Source organism: Sorex fumeus, unplaced genomic scaffold (genome assembly GCF_029834395.1).
Source record: "Sorex fumeus unplaced genomic scaffold, SorFum_2.1 ptg000098l, whole genome shotgun sequence".
Classification (NCBI taxonomy): domain Eukaryota; kingdom Metazoa; phylum Chordata; class Mammalia; order Eulipotyphla; family Soricidae; genus Sorex; species Sorex fumeus.
Genome location: NW_026606155.1, coordinates 6,966,290 through 6,987,597, shown reverse-complemented (window position 1 = coordinate 6,987,597; position 21,308 = coordinate 6,966,290). Strand labels below are relative to the sequence as shown.

Genomic DNA, 21,308 nt, shown 5'->3' with positions numbered 1-21,308 from the left:
GGGGCGGAGGAATTGAACCTGGCTCCGCCAGGCGGTGGCTTGCAAGGCAAATGCCCTACCACTGTGCTGTCGCTCCAGCCCTCCCCAACTCTAAAGATCATAAAGGTTAGGAAGATTTCTTTCTAAGTGGTCAGTAGCTTGTCAGCTCTTGGTACAAGATTAAGAGTAGAATGTACTAAGCATCTCAGAATTATGTTCGTATCACCGTGGTTGAAATTCAGAACATGTTCTAATAATGAGCTTAATAGTAACTTGCCTCGTGATGTACTCATTTTAAATATATAATGATTAAATATGTTTTAATTTTTAGCTTTTTGCACTGACTCCTCCTCTCTCAGACTAAGTACTCTCCACCTGATCGAGACCCACATGGCTATTCACTATAATAAAATCCTTTCCGCCAAAGGTAAAAAACGCAAATGTGAACTTTCTGTACCAGCTGAAACCTTCAGCTTCACCTCTCAGAATAAATCTGTAACACAAACGAAATACATTGTCTACAAATGGATTTGATTTGTGTTTAGGGTAGTAAGATATCAACTACTGACTTACATATATGTATACACACACATACACATGCAGACATATATATATAGTTTATTTACTACATATAGCATATTCAGATTCCATTTTTGTTGACTATATTGAAATGAATATCTGCTGTTTCTTTTTTCTTATCGTTATCCCTACTATTTTTGGTTATATGTGATCTTAATCTTTATGTCTGCTTTTTCTGTTTTCATATCTTTTAAAGAAGCTCAACAGGCAAGAGTGGTAGTATAGTACAGAGGGTAGGGCGTTTGCCTTGCACGAAACTGACCCAGTTTCAATCCCCAGCATCCCACATGGTCCCCCAAGCACTGCCAGGAGTTCTTTAGTGCAGAGCCACTAAAGAGCCACTTTAGAGTAAGCCATGAGGAATGCCGGGTGTGGCCCAATAACAAACAAACAAAAAGTTATACAAAGAATGTACTAGTGGGCTGGAGAGACAGTACAGAGGCTAAGGCACTTGCTTGGCTGTGGCTGTGGCTGTGGCTACAACAATGGTTCCAACCCTGGCATCACATATGGTCCTCCAAGCACTGCCAGGTGTGGCCCTGAGCACAGACATAGGAGTGGTCCCTAAGCACCACCTGATGTGAAGCCCCTCCCCCCCTCCAAGATAAGTCAGGAAAGAAAGTATTAGCAACTATTTTTCCTTTTTTGTTAACTTTATTGAAGTGTAACATAAGATGCCCTGATCTTGAAGAGGCCAATTAAAATATTTTGCAGTCTGTCTACATGAATATAGTCACCATCATAATTGTCTTTCAATTAGCGGACACTTTTAAGTCACTACAACCCATGTTGTGGTATATGTCGGTATTTCTTCCTTGTTGCTAAGGAGCATTTCTGATTATCCCACAGGTTGTTTATTGCTTCACCCTTTGGATACTTAGATTGTTTGGCACAGTTGGGACCACTGAGAGTAAAGCTGCTTGTAAACATTCACATAGAATCCTTCATTCTGTGTCTCCGTTTCTCTTGGTTAAATTTACTTCCTAGAAATGGAATTGTGGGCTCATGCGTGGCTGTACCACTTTTTATATCTGTCGCTTTCACATCCTCACCTGTACTTACTTTGGACTAGTAATAGTAGTAGTAGCCCATTAAGGTTTTTGTTTGAATAGTATTTCTTCGATGTACTGTACCCATATGATAGTACCAATACTGTCAAACAACTTTTATTATAGCTTTATGCCATCCAAATCTTCTTTGGTGGAAAGTCTGTTCACATACTTTGGTTAGGATTTGTTGTTACTGTTTGGGAGGGGATTTCCCAGTGATGCTGGGGACCCCCAGGGTTGCACTGGTTGGTGCTTGGAAGACCTATGGTGCTGGGGATCAAACTAGGTGCATGCCAGGATGTGCCCTAACCCTTTGAACTTTCTCCCATCCATCTCTGCCTATTTTTGCAAATATTTTGTCTTAGTACTAAGTTTTGCAGGCTCTTTATGTGTTAACTACAGAATCTGTTATATTTTGCATATGTTTTCTTCTTTCCCATGATTTGTTTTTGACTTTTGTTTTTGCTTGTTTTTGTTTTGGTGTTTTGGGATCACTCCTGGCAACACTCAGGGGACCCTATGTGGTGTTGGAGACTAAAACAGAGTTGGCTGCCTGCAAATCACGTGCCCTACCTGTTATACCATCTATTACTCTGACTCATTTTTTTTTTAATTTTTAAGTAGTGTCAGACTTATAGAAAAGTTGCAAAAGCCAGAGCATTCTAAAAAAAGTCCTCTACCTAGATTTAGTGATGTTAACTCTAAACATAGTAATATCATCAAACCAAGAAATTGAAACTGGAGAGATAGAACAGTGGGCAAGGTGCTTGTCTTATATCTGGCTAACCCAGGTTCGATCCGCAGTACCTCTGATTATTCCCCAGCAGTGACCCCTGAGCATAGCTGGCTTGTGGCCTAAAAAACATTTTTTAAGGCAGAAAATTGGTAATTGATACAGTGCTAATAACTACAGACCTTATTTGAGTTTGACTGGGTTTTGTCTCAGGTGTCAGTCCCAGTGGTGCTCAGGGGACCAGGTGGTGCTGGGTTCAAATCTGGCCTCCCACCTGCCACGCCTGCACTCAGCCCATTGAGTTATCTCTGCAGCCCCTTCACTAAGAGTTTAAGAGATTTTTATTTTCTCATTTAAAGAGCTGTAGCACTGTAACACTATCTTCCCATTGTTCATCCATTTTGCTCAAGTGGGCCCAGTAACACTGTTACTGTGTTTGGCATAGCGAATATGTCATGGGTAGTTTGCCAGGCTTTTGCCATGCAGGCGAGATACTCTCGGTAGCTTGCCGGGCTCTCCGAGAGGGGCAGAGGAATCGAACCTGGGTCGGCCGGGTTGGCTGTGTGCAAGGCAAACGCCCTACCACTGTGCCATCACTCCAGCTCTTTAAAGAGCTAAGTCTCATAATTTTGCTACTTGTAAAGTTCAAATTATAAGTGACAAATTCTATCTTGTGACATGAGAATCTAAGTTCAGCTTGTTAATTATTTAATAGCTTACACTTTTCCTGTGCTGCTTAAGAATTTTTGCCTAATGTTAGATCACTAAGATAGTCTTGTGTTTTCCTCTAAGAGTGTACGTTTTAGCTTCTACATTTTTAAGATAATGATGCATCTTGTGTTAGTTTTTATACATGTTGTAAGTATCAGTGTTTTGCTTATGGTTATCTAAATATTCCCAACACCATTTGTTGAAGAGATTGTCCTTTCCCTACTGAACTGCCTTAACACATTCCAAATCTTTTTTTTTTTTTTTTTGGCGGGGGAGGGTGGTCACACCTGGTGATGCACAGGGGTTACTCCTGGCTTATGCACTCAGGAATTACTCCTGGTGGTGCTCAGGGGACCGTATGGGATGCTGGGAATCAAACCCGGGTTAGCGGTGTGCAAGGCAAATGCCCTACCTGCTGTGCTATTGCTGTACCCCCTGACACATTCCAAATGTTGATTTCACCACATGCATTGCTTTATGTCCAGACTTCCTCTTTGGTTCTGTGGACATAAATCTACTTGCTAATTTTGCATTCCCTTAATTACTGTAGCATTATTTTGAAATCAAATAGCATAAGTCATTCAATTTTGCTTTTCTTTTCTGAGCTTGATTGGGAATTCTGGTTACAAGGACGTTAGGTGTGTGATATAGACACGTTAGTTTAGTGATCTACGTTCATGTACTTTCCAGTCATCCTTTACTTTTCAATAGTTTATATAGCTATATTTTCAAGTCCACTAATAATTTCTTCTGCAGTATTTATTGAGCAGTTATTCCCAACCAATGTATTGTTTACCAAGGATATTACATTTTTCATTGCTAGAAATACAATAAAAATCAAACCAAGGAACTGCAAGTTCTGGAACATTTTATTTCCTCAGTTGGTATTTGTTGTATTTTAAAATATTAGGAATATAATTGAACCTCTGATTTTTCCTCTTTCAGCTGCAGTAGACTGCTCAATTCCAATAAGCTTGACTACCAGCATCAAATGTAAGTAAATTTCACGTGCTCCCTTCTGATTTGGGGGCCATGCTTCATCCTTGGTAGGACTATTCCTGGCATGGTATTTAGTCATTCACAGTGGTACACTCAGAACTCTGAGGTTCAGGGGATTGAACCCAGGCTTCTGTGTGCAAAACTTGAGCCCCCGACTCTTTAAGCCATCTTCCAGCCTTTATGGATTCCTTAAAAAAAAAAAACTAATCTTTACATTATAGAAAATTTACCTTCTCAACTAGTAAGTGTACAGTGGCAGGCATTAGATGAATTGGTATTCAGGGCCACTCTCACCACCAACCATTTCCAGAACTTGGCTTGTTACAAAAGATGCAAAAATGCCTATAATAAGTAACCCCTGATTTTCCCCATTGTAATCAACATTGTACATTCTGTGCCAGTAGAATCTGCTTCATGTGAGTGAAGTGAAATTCAAGTGAATTTTGGTGAAATCAGTGTTTCCTTTTGGTGACTAGTTTATTTCATTTAGTTTAATGTTCTCAAGGTTCACCATGTTGTAATGTGCTAGACTCTTTCCTTTCTGAGGCATATTTGTGTCTATGCCGTATTTTGTTTACGGAGTCACATGTCAGAAAATACTTAGAAATTTGTTTCTACTTTTTGGAGTGTTGAGAATAATCCTTATAGTCCTTATAAATACATTGATAGATAAAACTCTTCAAGGCTTTCCTTTCAATTATTTTGGGTATATACCAAGAAGTGGATTTGCTATATCACATGGTAATCCTATTTTTAATTTGTTAAGAATCCACTGTACTCTTTGCTGTCGCACTGTAGCACTGTCCTCCCATTGTTCATCGATTTGCTCGAGCGGGCACCAGCAACATCTCACAACAAATTGTGAGATTTGTTGTTACTGTTTTTGGCTATCAGATATCAAGGGGAGCCTCCAGGCTTTGCCTTGCAGGCGAAATACTCTCTGTAGCTTGCTGGGCTCTCCAAGAGGGGCGGAGGAATTGAACCCAGGTCAGCCACGTACAGAGCAAATGCCTTACCCACTGTACTCTCGCTCCAGCCTGTACTCTTTGCTATAGCAACTAAATCATTTTACATTTTCACTGTAGTGTTCAAAGGTTCCAGTTTTTCTATATCCTCCCCAGTAATTATTTTCTGTTATTGATAGTAACTATCCTAATGGATGTTGGCAACAGTGCCTTTCAAGGAAGTGTTTTCTTAAAAATTATCCATAAATAAAGCAAACTTAATGTCTAAGTTTAGGAACTTAGATTCCAATTCCAGGTTTGTTTGTCACTTAATTGTATGTGACTGAATAAATTGTGTGGATTTGATCTTTTTGTACATATAAAAATTCAGGTATTACTAAAAGACTTGCTGAAGTTTATGTACAAAGGGGCCAGAGCGCTAGTACATCGGGTAGGGCATTTTCCTTGCACACAGCCGACCCAGGTTCAATCCTCGGCATCCCATATGGTCCACCAAGCTCCACCAGGAGTAACCTGAGTGCCGCCAGGTGTTACTCAAAAAGCCTAAATAAATAATTTTTTTTTAAAGTTTATGTACAAGATTTCTGTGATTCTTATTGCCCTTGACTTAAGATGACTGGCTCAGGACCAGGGAGATTACTGAAAAGTCCTGAGTGCAGCCTTGCATCTGGGAAAGAAAGCATTTGCTTCTATAGAGCTTATATTCTAATTGAAGGAGGAAAGCAGTTTCAAAAAAGTAAGTCAACATAGAATGGTCTATTTTGATATAGAACAAGGTAAGGGAAATTGGGAGCCCCTCAGAGAGGAAGTTTTCACCTCATGATAAGGACAAATCTGCAGAGAACTAGGTAGGTGGGCATCTGGGAAAAGGGCAGTTCAGGTAGTGGCTTTCAGAGACCTGTAAATGACATTGTGATGGGTGTATATAGGTACAGCAGGGAGAGTTGTATGGAATAAACCAGCTGAGAGTGACAGAATTTGAGGCACTGAGATGGGAAAGAGATGGAAACCTTCCTGGCCTATGGCCATTGCAAACATTTTTGTATCCATCCTAAATGAAATCAGAAGCCCTTGGAGGATGTTGAATAGAGACACACCAGAGCCAGTTTAACACCAAAGTGTCTCCTGGCTCCCTAGTTGAGATTGTTTGGTAAGAGGCAGTGGTAGAAAGGGAATGCCCTGCCACAGAGGTGGGGGGGGGGGGGGGGATGGGGCTGGGGGCTGGGAAGGGATACTGGGATCAGTGGTGGTGGAGAATGGACACTGATAGAGGGATGGGTACTCGATCATTTTATAACTAAAACCCAAGCACAAAAATTTGTAAGTCTGCAACTGTATCTCATGGTGTTTCACTAATAAAAAGAGAGAGAGAGAGAGAGAGAGAGAGAGAGAGAGAGAGAGAGAGAGAGAGACAGTGGTAGAAGTAGATAACTGATTTCTATAGCTCTTCTTTGAAAAAAACCAACGAGAAAAAGCAGTCTTAAACTGTCGTGTATTTTAAAGAGTGTTTTAAAGACCGAATATCACTGGGTAAAGGCTGAATGTGTTAAAATGACAGCTAAAAACCCAAAGAAATAAAAGGGGCTGGAGTAATAGTACAGCAGGTAGGGCATTTGCCTGGCATGCAGCCCAACCCGGGTTCGATTCCCAGCATCCCATATGGTTCCCCAAGTACCACCAGGACTAATTCCTGAGTGCAAAGCCAGGAGTAACACCTGTGCATCACCAGGTGTGACCCAAAAAGCAAAAAAGAGAGTTACATATTTAACAACAACCACTGTTTCTGCTGATCAGGAGAACAAATTTCCAAAAAGCAGCAAAGTAGCATTTTAAAAAATCCTGTAAGAAATTAAATTTTGATACGTATCAAAATTGTATTTTATTTCTTTGGGGTTTGGTGGGTCACACCTGAAAGTACTCAGTGGCTGTACTGGACTCTGTGCTCAGGAATGACCTCTGGGAGTGGCCCACATGATACTGGAGGATGAAAGGGGATCAGCCTGCAAGCTCCTTACCCTGTATATTACCTCTTTGGCTCCCATTATCACATTTAAAAAAGTGTTTTCAATCAGAAAAATATCAGATATCTCTTTTTCTTTTCTTTTTTTAAGAATCAGATAGAAGTGATGAGGGTGTTGCAAGCTCTAATCAGTTGAAACGCTTCTCTGAGATGCTGTTAGATCACCCAGGCAGAGGCTGCCATTGTCCTTTTTTAATCATATAAAAACATAAATTTTGTTAATATCTGATGATATTGACAGCAGCATTTCACTGGAGCGAGAAGTGTCTAGTTTAACTCTGACTCCACATCAGGAATTATGAAATCTCTGTTTTGGCACGCCTTTCCAACCTTTCTGTCTTAGAATATCTTCCTAGGAAACCCTTTCTGGAAACCTTAGCCTTAGTCAGCTTGTCACATTTTAGGTGCAATTTTAAATTGTTAATCTCTTGATCAGGTGGGATCGATAATACAGCGTGTAGGGCATTTTCCTTGCAGGCAGCCGATCAGGATTTGATCCCGGCATCCCATATGGTCCCCCAAGCCTGCCAGGAGTGATCCCTGAATGCAGAGCCACCGCTGGGGGTGGCCCAAACCACCTCCCACACACATAGACTCAAAAAAAATGCCTAAATTGTTAATTGCTTTTAAGTTTCCATAAAATATTTGTTAACTTATTCTTTTTTTTTATGTAGGAGTACTGCTATTTATTCAGCCACTGATTAGCTGATTGAATTGGGCATGAACTCCACCTTAACTTACTCTTACATGGAAAAGCATATAAAGAATTTTTCTTTTGGTGAAGCAAGCTAGTTTTTATTGAAACTTATTTTAAAAGATGTGAGGGGAGAGAAAGAAGTACATGTATGAGAATGCACAGAGAACACAGGCTTCTCCAGAGTGGAAATAGGCAAGCAAAGAAACATCAATATAAATAAGGGAGATAGGGTTTCAAGGAAGAACACCAGCTTGAAGATCAACCTGTACTTTAAGAATTTTATTTACAAAACAGTAGCATTGTAGCACTGTCCTCCCACTGTTCATTGATTTGCTCAAGCAGGCACCAGTAACCTCTCCATTGTGAGACTTATTCTTACTGCTTTTGGCATATCGAATATGCCACGGGGAGCTTGCCAGGCTCTGCAGTGCGGGCAGGATACTCTCGGTAGCTTGCCTGGCTCTCCGAGAGGGATGGAGGAATCGAACCTGGGTCGGCCCCATGCAAGGCAAACACCCTACCCGCTGTGCTATCACTCCAGCCATTCACAAAACAGTAGTATAAATATTTATGCCAAGAAAAGGCAAAACTTTTTTTTTGTTGTTTTTCTGTCTTTTAAAAGATTTGTCTTTTCCTCCAGATGCAGATCAACAACGAAGGGAGAAACTGAAAAAGGAATTAGCACAATATCAAAGAGATTTCAAATTGAGTAAAACTGCAGGGCAAGCCAAATCTAAAAATAATTCTAGGTCATTATTTACTGGTCTTGAAAAGGTAAGACAGTATTTTATTTTTTTTGTATTAAAAGCAAATTTGCTTCACTTTTGGTGGGCCCTGACTTTTTGGTATTTATGTTAGGGTCAGAGTCTATAAACTTCCTAGAGAACCAGATGGTAAATATTTTAGATTTGGGGCTACATGTTCTGCCACAACTGTGCCACTGGACAGCAGTCATAGAGAAAACATAAAACAGCAGGTGTAACTGTGTCCCAGTGAAACTTCATTAACAAAAGATGACACTGGGGCCTGGGAAGATGGCTGCACCACTGTGGTGGCCCCCAAGCCAGTGGTGTGACTCTATAGCCTATGTAACTCTATTCCCTATAGAGAATGTGGTCTCCCATTTGAGTGTAAAAAGATTATATGAGACGAGGCTGGAGCGATAGCACGGCGGGTAGAGCGTTTACCTTGCAAGCGGCCAACACAGGTTCAATTCCCAGCATCCCATATGGTCCCCTGAGCACTGCCAGGAGTAATTCCAGAGTGCAGAGCCAGGAGTAACCCCTGTGCATTGCTAGGTGTGACCCAAAAAGAAAAAAAAAATTATATGAGACACTGATTTTAAAACAGCACAGTGTCTGACACGAATATATATTCAGGAAATAATAGGGGGAAATGTGTGTGGTGGTTTGAAATATGTCCTCAAAAATTTGGATATCACCTCCTCATGTGCATGGCAAGTGAGCAGACACTTGTCGTGCATGTGTGAGGCCCTGGGTTCAATCTCTGTCCCTGGCATCAAAAAATAAGAAAGAAAGAAAGAAAGAAAGAAAGAAAGAAAGAAAGAAAGAAAATTAAAATCCACTTAAGGGGCGGGCTGGAGCGATAGCACAGTGGGTAGGGCATTTGCCTTGCATGTGGCCAACCCGGGTTCAATTCCCAGCATCCCATATGGCCCCCCGAGCATCCCCAAGAGTAATTCCTGAATGCAGAGCCAGGAGCAACCCCTAAGCATTGCCGGGTGTGACTCAAAAAGAAAAAAAATCCACTTAAGGCTTCCAGATGGCGCGGCCCCAAGAGACAGCTCAACAGACTCGGGGTAAGCTTCGCATGCAGAGACTCAGGGTCAGCCCCCAGTATCACAGGGTGCCGTGAACACTGTGTCTGAGCACCGAACTTGTAGTAGACCCCAAGCACCACCAGCTGTTGTCCCCACCCCTAAGAGATATTCCAGGTAGTATAACAAAATTTAAAATTATGTTTTTGTTTTTTGAAATGAGACTTGGCAAGGTTCAAATCTGTGAGACCCTGTGCCTCAGTTTCTTCATCCATGAAATTAGAGGTAATGTACCACCATCCAAATATTGGCATGAGGATGAAATGAGTTCTACATATAATTCCTTAGAATAGTATAGTGCACATAGTAAAGGCACTGTAAGTGTTGTTAGGAGCTCTTACTGCTCCTCTTTTAGTCTACTCAGTGAAAAGAGTAATACTTTGGGGGCCAGAGCAATAGGATAGGACACTTGCTTGCATACGGCCGACCCAGGTTCAATTTCCAGCATCCCATATAGTCTCCTCAGCACTGCCAGGAGCTATCTCTGAACTCAGAACCAGGAGTAAGCCCTAAACACTGCTGGGCATGGCCCAAAAAAATAAAACCAAAAAAAGAATAGAACTTTGCACATAAAACACATTTTTAAAATTTTTTATTGGCTTGATTATATATTCATTGTTCTGAGACTTCATTATAGAGCAAATAAAACTAACTCAGTCTGATGTATTTTCACATGTTTCTGTCACTTCTTTGTAACTTCTCATCCACCTTATGAAACGTCTCTGGGATTTCTAAAGATATCCCTGAATTCTGGACACAATGATAACACTTCTTGACTTATGAAAGAATAAAATATCTTTTATTATAGAGTCTATAAATTAGACTATGGTTGTCTGGTAGAAATAGTTCTTCCAACATTTTTGTTTTCGTTTTTGTTTTCTTTTGGGTAACACCCAGAGATGCTCAGGGGCTACTCCTGGCTCTGCACTCAGGAATCACTACTGGCGGTGCTCAGGGGACCATATGGGATGCCGGGGATCAAACCCAGGTTGTCATGTGCAAGGCAAATGCCAACCCACTAAATCCAACATTTTCAACCAGAGATGTAGTACACTTCCAAAACTCCGCCTTTTCAAAGCTTCCCTCCTTGTGGAGAGAAGTTGAATAAGGTGGTGAACTTTTTATGGCTATGAATTTCTTAATTATGCTTAAAATATTGGTTCATTTAACCAGCATTTTCTGTATTGAGAGTTCTTTTTCATTTCGTTAAAACATTTCTTAAATTGAGGGCTATAGCTATAGTACAGCAGGTAGGGAACTTGCCTTGCATGCGGCCAATGTGGGTTCCATCCTCTTGACCCCATGTGGTCCCCTCAGCCCGCCAGGAGTGATCCCTGAGCACAGAGTCAGAGTCTGGAGTAAGCCCTGAGCAATGCCAGGTGTGCAGCCGTATTCCCCACCACCCCCACACAAATCTTGTACATTCAGAGGGGTCTGTGTGAGTGACTGAAAAGCACCACAGGCAGATGATGGCAGATGATGACAGTACCTGACAGATGATGACACCACCTTAGTGGTTCACTTAATGGCCAAGTTAGGGTTCACAACTGGTTTGAAAACTCTCTCTAGACTCTTAATAGAATTCAAAATACAGATTCAAGACTTCAAGTTGAAGTGCTGTTATTTTTTGTTGTGGAGAGGGAAATTATTGCTATTAACTTCATTTTGAATTATCTTAATACTGTTGCAGAACTTCATAGGCAGTGAATGCTAACATCTTCAGGAACATAGAAGTTAACTTTGTAGACCCCGAGTCAGTCATTTTGGAATGCTTAATTTGGCGATCCCCCCATTACATGCGTAAATGTAATCAGTAACTGTCAAACCCAATGTTCTTAGCCCTCAGGGGATCCACAAGTTGAGGATGAGAAGATTGGATTTAATTTTGTGAAAGAAGTGAATAGATTTTCATCCTTTCCAAGGCCACTGGTAACTTCTTCAGAGAGTCTGTGCCTAAATCTGCCTAAATCCAGTGAAGTCTTCAGTACTGGTACCAAAAAGCATGCCAGTTCCTCTCAGTCCATCACGGATTACAACGTCTCTGAGCCCAGAAAACCATGTTCTAGAGTCAAAAATGTCAGACGACCCAAGAGCACATTCTCAAATTCCCACCGTTTTCAGTTAGTTATCTCAAAAGCGTCCAACGGTGACCTTCTAGATAAACATTCTGACCTCTTCTCCAATACTCAGTTGCCATTCACTCCCCGCACCTTAAAATCAGAAGCAAAATCTTTCCTGTCACAGTATCGATACTATACACCTGCCAAAAGAAAACAGAATCTTGCAGATCCGCAGACTGAAGCTGAAACCCAGGCTGAACCAAACAGGTATGACACATCAGCAGCCTACAACTTGTGTATGTCTTGAAATATTGTGTTTTTAAGAAGTCTTTAAAATATGTCGGCAGATAGCTTTTCTGTAAATATTTCTGCTGATTAAATATTTAAAATGGCAAAAGTGAGGTTACAGCAATAGCACAGCAGGTAAGGCGCTTGCCTTGCACGAGGCCAACCCAGGTTTGATTCCCACCATCCTATAGGGTCCCCTGAGCCCCACCAGCAGTGATTCCTGAGTGTAGAGCCACGAGTAACCTTGAGCACTGCTGGTTTTGACCCAAAATAAAAATTTTTGAAAGGCAAAACTATAAGCCATAAAGAGGAGAGGGGAAGACAACTGTTTAACTATCCTTTTGCTCTCTTCCTTAAATTTAGTTTGCAGTCTTTTATATCATCCACTTGCCAGGAATAATTTACACAGCTGGGATAATATCTGTAATTTAAATATCATTTTACTCGGTAATGTTTTCATTTATGATAGTACCTGGCACATCACAAATACTTAGTAGAAGTTTAGCAGTGATTCAAAAAAAAAAAGATTAAAAAAAAATCTTGTACTGTATTATTATCTGATATGTGATTTTTTTTCTAGTGTTAAATCAGTATTTGAGGGGCTAAAGCGATAGTACATTGGGTAGAGTGTTTGCCTTGCATGCGTCCAACCTGGGTTTGATCCCTGGCATCCCATGAGCACTCCCAGGAGCACTCCCAGGAGTAATTCCTGAGTACAGAACCAGGAGTGACCCCTGAGCAACACCGGGTGTGACCCAAAAAGCCAAAAATAAATAAGTAAACCAATATTTGGCATTAGTACTGGGACTTTGTTATTTTAGAAAGCAACGAACACTTTTAGACTAGTAATATCAGATGAACTACGTACATTTAATCAAAGAAAAAAGCATGAAATCTATGAGCTTGTCAAGTGGGAGAAAAGTGAAGAAAGCAGGTATATCATACACATTCTTTTCTGATTTGCCTTTAACAGCCTGTGAAAATAATACTTTCATTTCACTAGTCTTTTCTGTTTACTGAAACCTGGCTGCTATTTAAAAATAGGAAAAGTATCTTTAATCCAAACCATATCTCTTTCCTGATTATGCAGTTATAACTTACATATTTTCTAAGAATAGATGGGTTCATTTCAGCTCTTGCTTTTTCCTAGATAGTAATACTTGTTATCAGAATATTTCTATTTTGAAGGCACAAAAATTAATTCTTTTGAAATGTTACAGCCTTAAGTCTGATTGTGATGCAGCTGCAGATGAAAATGTCATAGACTCAGAATTGGCTCTACAGCAGGTAATAAAATTAAAACCTTCGTGATCCATATTGGAATTATAAGGTGCTTTAATTTCTATATTAAGTATATTATATTTAATTACATATGACAGCTATTTGAACTGTTAAAAATAATCCATTAGTGGGCTAGAGCAATAGCACAGCAGGTAGGGCGTTTGCCTTGCACACGGCCGACCCGGGTTCGATTCCCAGCATCCTATATGGTCCCCTGAGCACCGCCAGGAGTAATTTCTGAGTGCAGAACCAGGAGTAACCTCTGTGCAATGCTGGGTGTGACCCAAAAAGAAAAAAAAAAAGAATAATCCATTAGTTACATGTCATGCATATGTTACAACCAGTAAGCAGAAGATTTTCGGGTTTTTAAGTAGAGTTTTCAGCCAGAGAGTTAGTTCAGTGAGCTGACCGCATGCTTTGCACACAGAAAATCAATGATCCCTGCAACCAGAGTTCTCTACACCCTACTGGGTATGGCCCCAAAACTATAAAAACGTAGACATGTACAACTCACTTCGAAGTTATCCTGCCCCATCTGGGAATCAATGCTATGAGCATCTTTTCTTGATTGTTGCTTGATTGTGTAGATCAAAAGGGTTAAAGAATAAATTGCATAGTGTTGTTCTCAACAGTACCAATGTGAATAATTCAGGAGACAGAAAAACTCTACAGAAGCTATGGAGATGGGGCTGGAGAGATGTTCAAAGTGCTGACGTGCATACTGGACCCTGGGGCTCGAACCCTAGTGCACACGACCCCCCAGCACTGAGCAGACTGATTTGAACAGACAGGTCTTATAAATAGTGGGAGTCTAAATTTCTAAATAATGAGAGACTTCTTTTATTTTACTTAAAACTTCTGAAGCACTTGATTTTCTATTTTTCGATAATCATTCCTTTTCTTTTTCTTTTGTGTTGTGGGTTTTTTTTGGGGGGGTGGGGTGGAAATCTATTCCCAGCTTGTTGCCCAGGGACACTCCTGACAGTGCTTGGGGACCACACCATGATGGAGGTAGAATCAGGTGCCCCAAATATTAAGCATGCACACCCGCCCTTTTGAACTGTTTCCCTGGCCTCTGTAGCAAATGTCATTTATTACAAGATCCCTCAATAAAGTAAAGGAGTAAGTTGTGGACTTAAGAAAAAAAGGCTGGGTGGGAAATGTCTTCTACCACAAAGCATCATTTGTTGTAATGAACGTTACCTTTGTCTACTAGTTATCTCTAGTCTCTCTGCTTAGCTTTTTTTTTTCAATTTTTTTGGTCTTATTTCTGCTTTTGTCATGTATTTTTTAAAGCAGAATATTTATTCTCATTGCTTACCCAGGTATCTAGTTGTCTGACATATAAAGAAGAAGAAATAACCCATCTACCTTTGGAAATACATGGTTTAGCGTGGGACAGCATTAAAAATGACACTCCTCAGTATTCCTCAAGGTAAATTGCTGGCAGGAAAATCGCCTCCTTGGTCTTCATCTCACTGCTTTGCTGGATAATAGACATCACTTTGCAACATAAGTGCAATCTAAATTATAGCCTCTCGAACCCACGTCTTTTACTTTGCTGAAAGAAGTACCAGTAACTCTTGGAGCTCTGGAGCTCTTCTTGGCTTGATGCTTAGGGCTCTCCTTCTAGAAGTGTTCAGGGCACCACCCAGGCTCAAACCCAAGCTTGTGAGTGCACGCACGCCTTCCTGCCCATCTACGGCCCACTGAGCATCCTCTTCCAGCTCCTAACCTGTCTTTAATGTTAGATACATTTAATGATAGTGTTAGTTTTATCAAGAAAATCTTACAAAGGAAGAGCTCAGTAAAAGTTTCCATTCATTAACAAAGGATAAAGGGACACTGGTGTGTACTGATTGGACAACACTTTATCCAAGGCAAACAGCACAAATAACACTGAAATTCTGATCCTTCCCAGGTGAGGGAGGATTCAGAATTTGTGACTGAATATTTATGCCTTCCTACTGCTTTATTTATGGCAGACCGAGACATTCCTTTTGGAAAAATTAAATAGCAAGCAAAAACCTTACATGACATGTTTAGTGATTAGGGTACAAACATCAGAACACACCAGTGGTTGGAGCACATGCTTCAAATGCACCTGACAAGGCCCCATTTCCCAGCACCATATGGTCCCCTGAGCACCCACAAGGCTGTGTCCAAGGAGACCCCCCAGCTGGGGTGGCCCAGCAGTGGTCCTTGGTCCTGAGGGTTGAGCAGCATCACATCCCTGGGCCCTTGCACTGAACTGAGGGCCCACCAAGCACCAATCACTGATAGGGGCCCCAGGCCCCCTCAGTACTGTTTGGGAGGCCTCCCTCCCACGCATACACAGATGAGGGGCTATCAAGTAATCTAAACCTAAGACATAATTTTGTTGGTTCATCTGTCAAATGCATTTCCCACCTCAGAGATGAATAATGCAAATGCCTGTTATTGCGACTTTAACTAGTACATAACCTAGACAAGTCCCTTCACCTTTCTGGCCCTTGGTGAACTCATTAGTCCACAGGAAAAGAATCCCTCCCCGCTAGACCTCTCAGCAGGGCAGGGTGTTTGAGCATTAAAGCAGATCAAGGAGAAGAATGTATTTTTAAAATTCTGAAACCTACTATCTGGGCTGGAGCAATAGCACAGTGAGTAGAGCGTTTACCTTGCACGTGGCCAACCCGGGTTCGATTCTCAGCATCCCATATGGTCCCCTGAGCACCGCCAGGGATAATTCCTGAGTGCAGAGCCAGGAATAACCCCTGTGCATCGCCAGGTGTGACCCAAAAAGCCAAAAAATAAAAAAATAAAAATAAAGTAAAATTCTGAAACCTACTGTCACTGACATGTTATTTGCCAGTCATTTTATGCAAATTTTTTAATTTTCTCTTTCCAGCACGATATGTCAGTATTCCCTGAACTCTCCTCTAGGAAGAAAAAGTTTCACTGAGTAAGATCTTTCTGACATGTGTATTCTGGTTAAAGGAAATTAAGAATCTCATAAAGCATTATGAAATAAGTCAGAACTGAACCACTAGTGTTCAGCTAGTCCTGTGGGCCAATCATCTATTATGGTTAATTTTTTTTTCTTTTTTTGTGCTAAATTTTCTGAAATAATCAGTCCCCTTCATCTTTATGTCCGGTGGAAATTAGTCCCTAAGCTAATACCTGCTTTTTTTTAATAACCAGGATACATAATTCTGGTTTCTTTTTGTAAGTAAAAGTAGTAAATGAAAATAAGACGGTTACAAGACTATAAACTTTTGCTTACCTCACCTGGAGGTTTCTAACTTTACCTGTTTGTGAATTGTACTACTTGTGGGAGGGTTTTTTGTTTTCTTTTTTTTTTTTTAAGTAAAATAGTTTTATTTTACTTAAGAGAGTCAGGGAGTCATCGGAGCAATAAGCAGTCGAGGGAGCTCCAGAGAGAAGGAGAAGCGGAGAGAAGAATGGAGAGATTGGAATAAACTGCAATTGATACCGACCAGATAGATAGATAGCACAGCAGTAGGGTGTTTGCCTTGCGAGCAGCCAGCCTGGCTGAGCCGGGTCCGGGTTCAATTCCTCTGCCCCTCTCAGAGAGCCTCGCAAGCTATTGAGAGTATCTCGCCCACATGGCAAAGCCTGGCAAGCTACCCATGGCGTATTAGATATGCCAAACACAGTAACAAGTCTCAAAATGGAGACATTACTGGGCCCGCTCGAACAAATCAATGAACAACAGAAGGACAGACAGTATATATATGTGTGTGTGTGTGTGTATACACATATATATATATATATATATATATATATATATATATATATAGCCCAGCAAGCTACCGAGAGTATCCCGCCCGCACGGGCAGAACCTGGCAAGTTCCCCATGGCGTATTCAATACGCCCAAACCAGTAACTATAACAGGTCTCATTCCCCTGACCCTGAAAGAGCCTCCAATCCTTGGGAAAAATGAATAAGGAGAAGCTGCTAAAATCTCAGGGCTGGGACGAATGGAGACGTTACTCACGCCCACTTGAGTAAATCGATGAACAACGGGATACAGTGATACAGTGACAGTTTTATTTAGAGAATGGAAGGGAGAGAGTGATAGGCAGAAAGAAAGAGAGAGGTATCCTGTTCAAAAGAAAATAAGTAAGGTTGGAGCAATCGTACAGCGAGTAGGGTACTTGCTTGCTTACAGCCAACCTGGGTTCAATCCCCGGCACCCCATAAGCCATGCTGCTTAGGCCCCTCATACTTCCAGGATTCTCTGGTCCTGCCGAACCAAACCCTAGAGCCTTCAAGACTGGGACCAGTGATGCTCAGGGCACCTGTGCCCTAACAGCTGTGCTGTCCCTCAGGCCCCTGGAAATACAACTTTTTCTTTACTTTTTCAGAGGTGAGGGTTATACTGTACACTGAAGGGCTGGAGGCTACTCTGGGTAGAACAGTGGGGGGGTGCATGAAGTGTGAGGGTCAGACCATGACAGCAAAGCATGTGCTCCAACCTTTTGAGCTTTCGAGTTTTGATCTTCTGTTAATCTGATGTTTGTTAATCCCTAATTAAGTACAGTAATTACTGTATTTACTCAGTTATTAAATACTTGCTATTTGCATTTTTCTATCAATTACTGTTAGTGCATTAAAATACCTTCATACCTTACAACAGTTACTAAATAAGAAAGTATAATTAAATATTCATCTATTCATCTATAGATTAACATCTATAATAAATATGTCCTAGTAATCAAAAATTGTCACTATCTATACACAAACTTTCCTGTCAGGTTATTTTTTCTCCTTTTCAAACATTCTGAGGAACAAACTTGATTTTTTCTGCCCAGTGAATTTCCCAGCCCAAAACAAGATTGACTTCTCAGAGCAGGAGAGAATATCAGAGTTGAGACTCATGGGCCAGGTCATATAGTACATGCCTGTGTCTGTTGAGGTAGCCCCATTTAATCCCGAGCACCACATGACTCCCAGAGCACCACCAGATGTCGTCCTGGTCGTCCCAGAGTACTGCCAGTGGTTCCCAAGCAGCTGAGCTGGGTGTTGCAGGGAGTGGCCCTGGGCCCATGAGGAGAAGAGGAAGAAAGGGAGGGAAGAGAAGGAGAGAGGAAGGGAAGGATAATGGGTTATGGACAGATAAATGGATTGATGAATGGTTAGACAGATGGACAGATGGATGGATAGGCAGGCAGGCTGATAGACAGTCAGCGCTCAACAGGAAGACTTGCCAGTGGTCGCATTGGGTTATCGCTTTCCCTTGATTGCCTCCTGTTTCATATAAAACTTTCTTTCCAGATTATTTTCTCATCTGTCATAAACTTATTCCTGCCTACTTTCAGAAGCTAGACCTATATTTTGTTTGTAATATTCCTCAGTCCCTCTCGGAGAGCCCGGCAAGCTACCGAGAGTATCCCGCCCGCACGGCAGAGCCTGGCAAGCTCCCCATGGCATATTCGATATGCCATAAACAGTAACAACAAGTCTCACAATGGAGATGTTACTGGTGCCCGCTCGAGCAAATTGATGAACAGTGGGAGGATACTGCTGCCAGTGCTACAGTGCAATAACCAAAAAAAAAAAAAAACACTGTCCTCTCGTTGTTCATCGATTTGCTCGAGCGGGCCCAGTGATGTCTCCATTTTTTGAGACTTGTTGTTACTGTGTTTGGCATATTGAATACGTCACGGGTAGCTTGCCAGGCTTTGCCGTGCGGGCGAGATACTCTCCGTAGCTTGCCGGGCTCTTCGAGAGGGGCGGAGGAATCGAACCCGGCTCGGACAGGCTGGCTGTGTGCAAGGCAACCGCCCTACCGCTGTACTATCGCTCCAGCCCTACAGTGCAATACTCCTTCTAGTTAGGTGAAACAGGGCCAAGAACGTTGTATGAGGGATGCCCACACAACCCCTCGTACTGTGTGTGAGGCTAGGTGGGTCCCCAACACCGCACGCCCCACCCCAACCCCCAGTACCTTGGGAATTGATGTCCATAAAATAGCAACCCCCAAATCAGGAAGACAATACCTTTATAATGGCAGAGAACTGTTTCTAAGGAGGTATGCGTGGTTACTGAACTTTTCAGAATGAGTCATCAATAACCTTATGCTATATATCGATTTGCTTTTTTACAGTAAAGAAGAATTATTGTATCTGAGTTTCATTGAAAATATAACGGAGGACATTTTGAAAGTTGGTTTATTTTCAAACAGGTTAGATAACCTTTTAATGATCTTTGTTCTAAAAACATGAAATTACTGTGGTTGAATGTATTAAACGCGTCCTTTCGAATTAGTTTATTTTAAGCTGTTTCCAGACAGAGCTGTGGCTGAGTATAAAGTGTGTGTCCTATTTACACCCACGACCCGAATTCCCAGCACCACAAAAACAAGGGCCTGTCCACACAGGAGGAAGTGAAAGATTAGAGGGCCTTCTCAGGAAACTGTATTCTTGTTTGGTGTGTGTGTGTGTGTGTGTGTGTGTGTGTGTGTGTGTGTGTATTTTGGCCCTCTCACCAATATTGCTAGCTCAGAGGCTACTCCCATCTGGGACTCCAGTAGCATCAGGGGACCCTGTAGCCCAGGCTTCAAACCAGACTTCTGGCATTGAGCCTTTTTTGGCCCAGGAAACCATATTTATATAATTGACAGCAAACTGTAAAGAACATTTAATTCACACTCTAAAACAAGTCCATAGTTTGGAAAAGTGATGGAAAAGAAGTAGAAATTTTATTGATTTAGATATTATTTGCATATATATATATCTAATAATCCATAATTAAATTTTTCCTTCTTATTGGAAACCCATTTTACTCTGGAACTATTATATGAATCAAGAACAAACATATTTTTTCTTACATCTCCTACACAAAAACTAAAGACAAATTTAAATTTGCACAGTCAGTGGAATGGCAGGTTTACAAACCGGATTCCTGGCAACGTATCTTCTGTTTTGTTTTGTTTTCTTGTGAGGATTTGGGTCACTACAAGTGATATTCAGGACTTCCTCTTGGCTCTGTGCTCCGGGATCACTTCTGGTAGTGCTCAGGGGATATATGGGGTATCAGGGACCGAACCTGGGTTGGCCGCGTGCAAGATAAGCACCCTGCTCACTGTCCCCTCACTCTCCCCTAGCTGTTACATATCTTAAGTGAAACCCGTATCTTGAATCAGCTGGAGTATTTACCTCTCACTTTGCTGCCTAGCACAGGACCCCGTTGTGTGTACCACAGGCTTTCCCTGCCCTAACAGTACATCCAAGGCAGCACCCCCACCCAGTCAAACCCAGAACGTCAGTGCAAGGCAACTGCTATACTGCTGAGTTGCCTTGCCGGCCCCAGTGCGACATTTCTAATGAATTATTTCTGTGGATTAGGTATTTTCTTTGCTGGGAGCTCGCCAGCAGACCAGAGAGGACCCAGGGGTCACTCCCAGCATTCCTTGGCCCACCAGCGCTTGGATGTGATTTTTGGTTTGTTTGGGAGCCCCCGGCTCTGCACTCAGGAGTTACTCCTGGCGGTGCTCAGGGGACCATATGAAATGCCAAGGATTGAGCCCTGTCAGCCGTGTGCAAGGCACACACCCTGCCCTCTGTGTTGTCACTCTGGCCCTTGGACTTGGGAAGCTACTTAGTTGCTGGGGGCCAAAAGGGGCCACACCCAGCAGTGCTTTTTCTCTTTTTGAGACTGGGGGGTGGGGGCCACCCTCTAACAGTCTGCCTGGATTGAAACCAGAGTCTCAGAGTCTGTATGTGTAAGGTCTTTGCCCCCCCCCCCACCCTGTGCTATCTTCCCAGTCCCCAAATTCTTTCCATTCTTATGTGAAGCTATTTCTTTTAATTAGAACATTTTCATTATTGGTAATATACCAAGATATAGTAAGAAGACCTAAGTAATTTTTACTATTCTGTTTATCTCTTCATTTAAGAAAAGGTAATTTATGCCAGGAGTGATCTCTGAGTGCAGAACCAGAAGCAAAGCCCTGAGCATAACTAGGTGTGACCCAACCTCTCATCCCCCAAAAAAGGTGGTTTAAAAGTTTACACAGTAGGGCACAGCGGGTAGGGCATTTGCCTTTCACGCAGCCGACCTGGATTCGATTCCCAGCATCCCATATGGTCCCCCAAGCACCGCCAG

At 41.8% G+C, this 21,308-nt stretch overlaps 1 protein-coding gene across 4 annotated transcripts in view; it reads left to right on the top strand.

Annotated features, from left to right (window-relative positions):
* Positions 1-21,308, top strand: part of SPATA7 (spermatogenesis associated 7) — a 33,289-nt gene that overhangs the window by 6,510 nt on the left and 5,471 nt on the right. Inside the window, exons 3-10 of one of the 4 annotated variants that reach the window (XM_056133761.1) lie at positions 311-406; positions 3,997-4,044; positions 8,373-8,506; positions 11,409-11,896; positions 13,138-13,204; positions 14,524-14,633; positions 16,086-16,139; positions 19,309-19,386. In XM_056133761.1, the coding sequence (XP_055989736.1) occupies positions 311-406; positions 3,997-4,044; positions 8,373-8,506; positions 11,409-11,896; positions 13,138-13,204; positions 14,524-14,633; positions 16,086-16,139; positions 19,309-19,386 (1,075 nt within the window). The remainder of the gene's footprint in view (positions 1-310; positions 407-3,996; positions 4,045-8,372; positions 8,507-11,408; positions 11,897-13,137; positions 13,205-14,523; positions 14,634-16,085; positions 16,140-19,308; positions 19,387-21,308) is intronic. The other 3 variants (XM_056133764.1, XM_056133763.1, XM_056133765.1) reach the window with 3 other exon arrangements.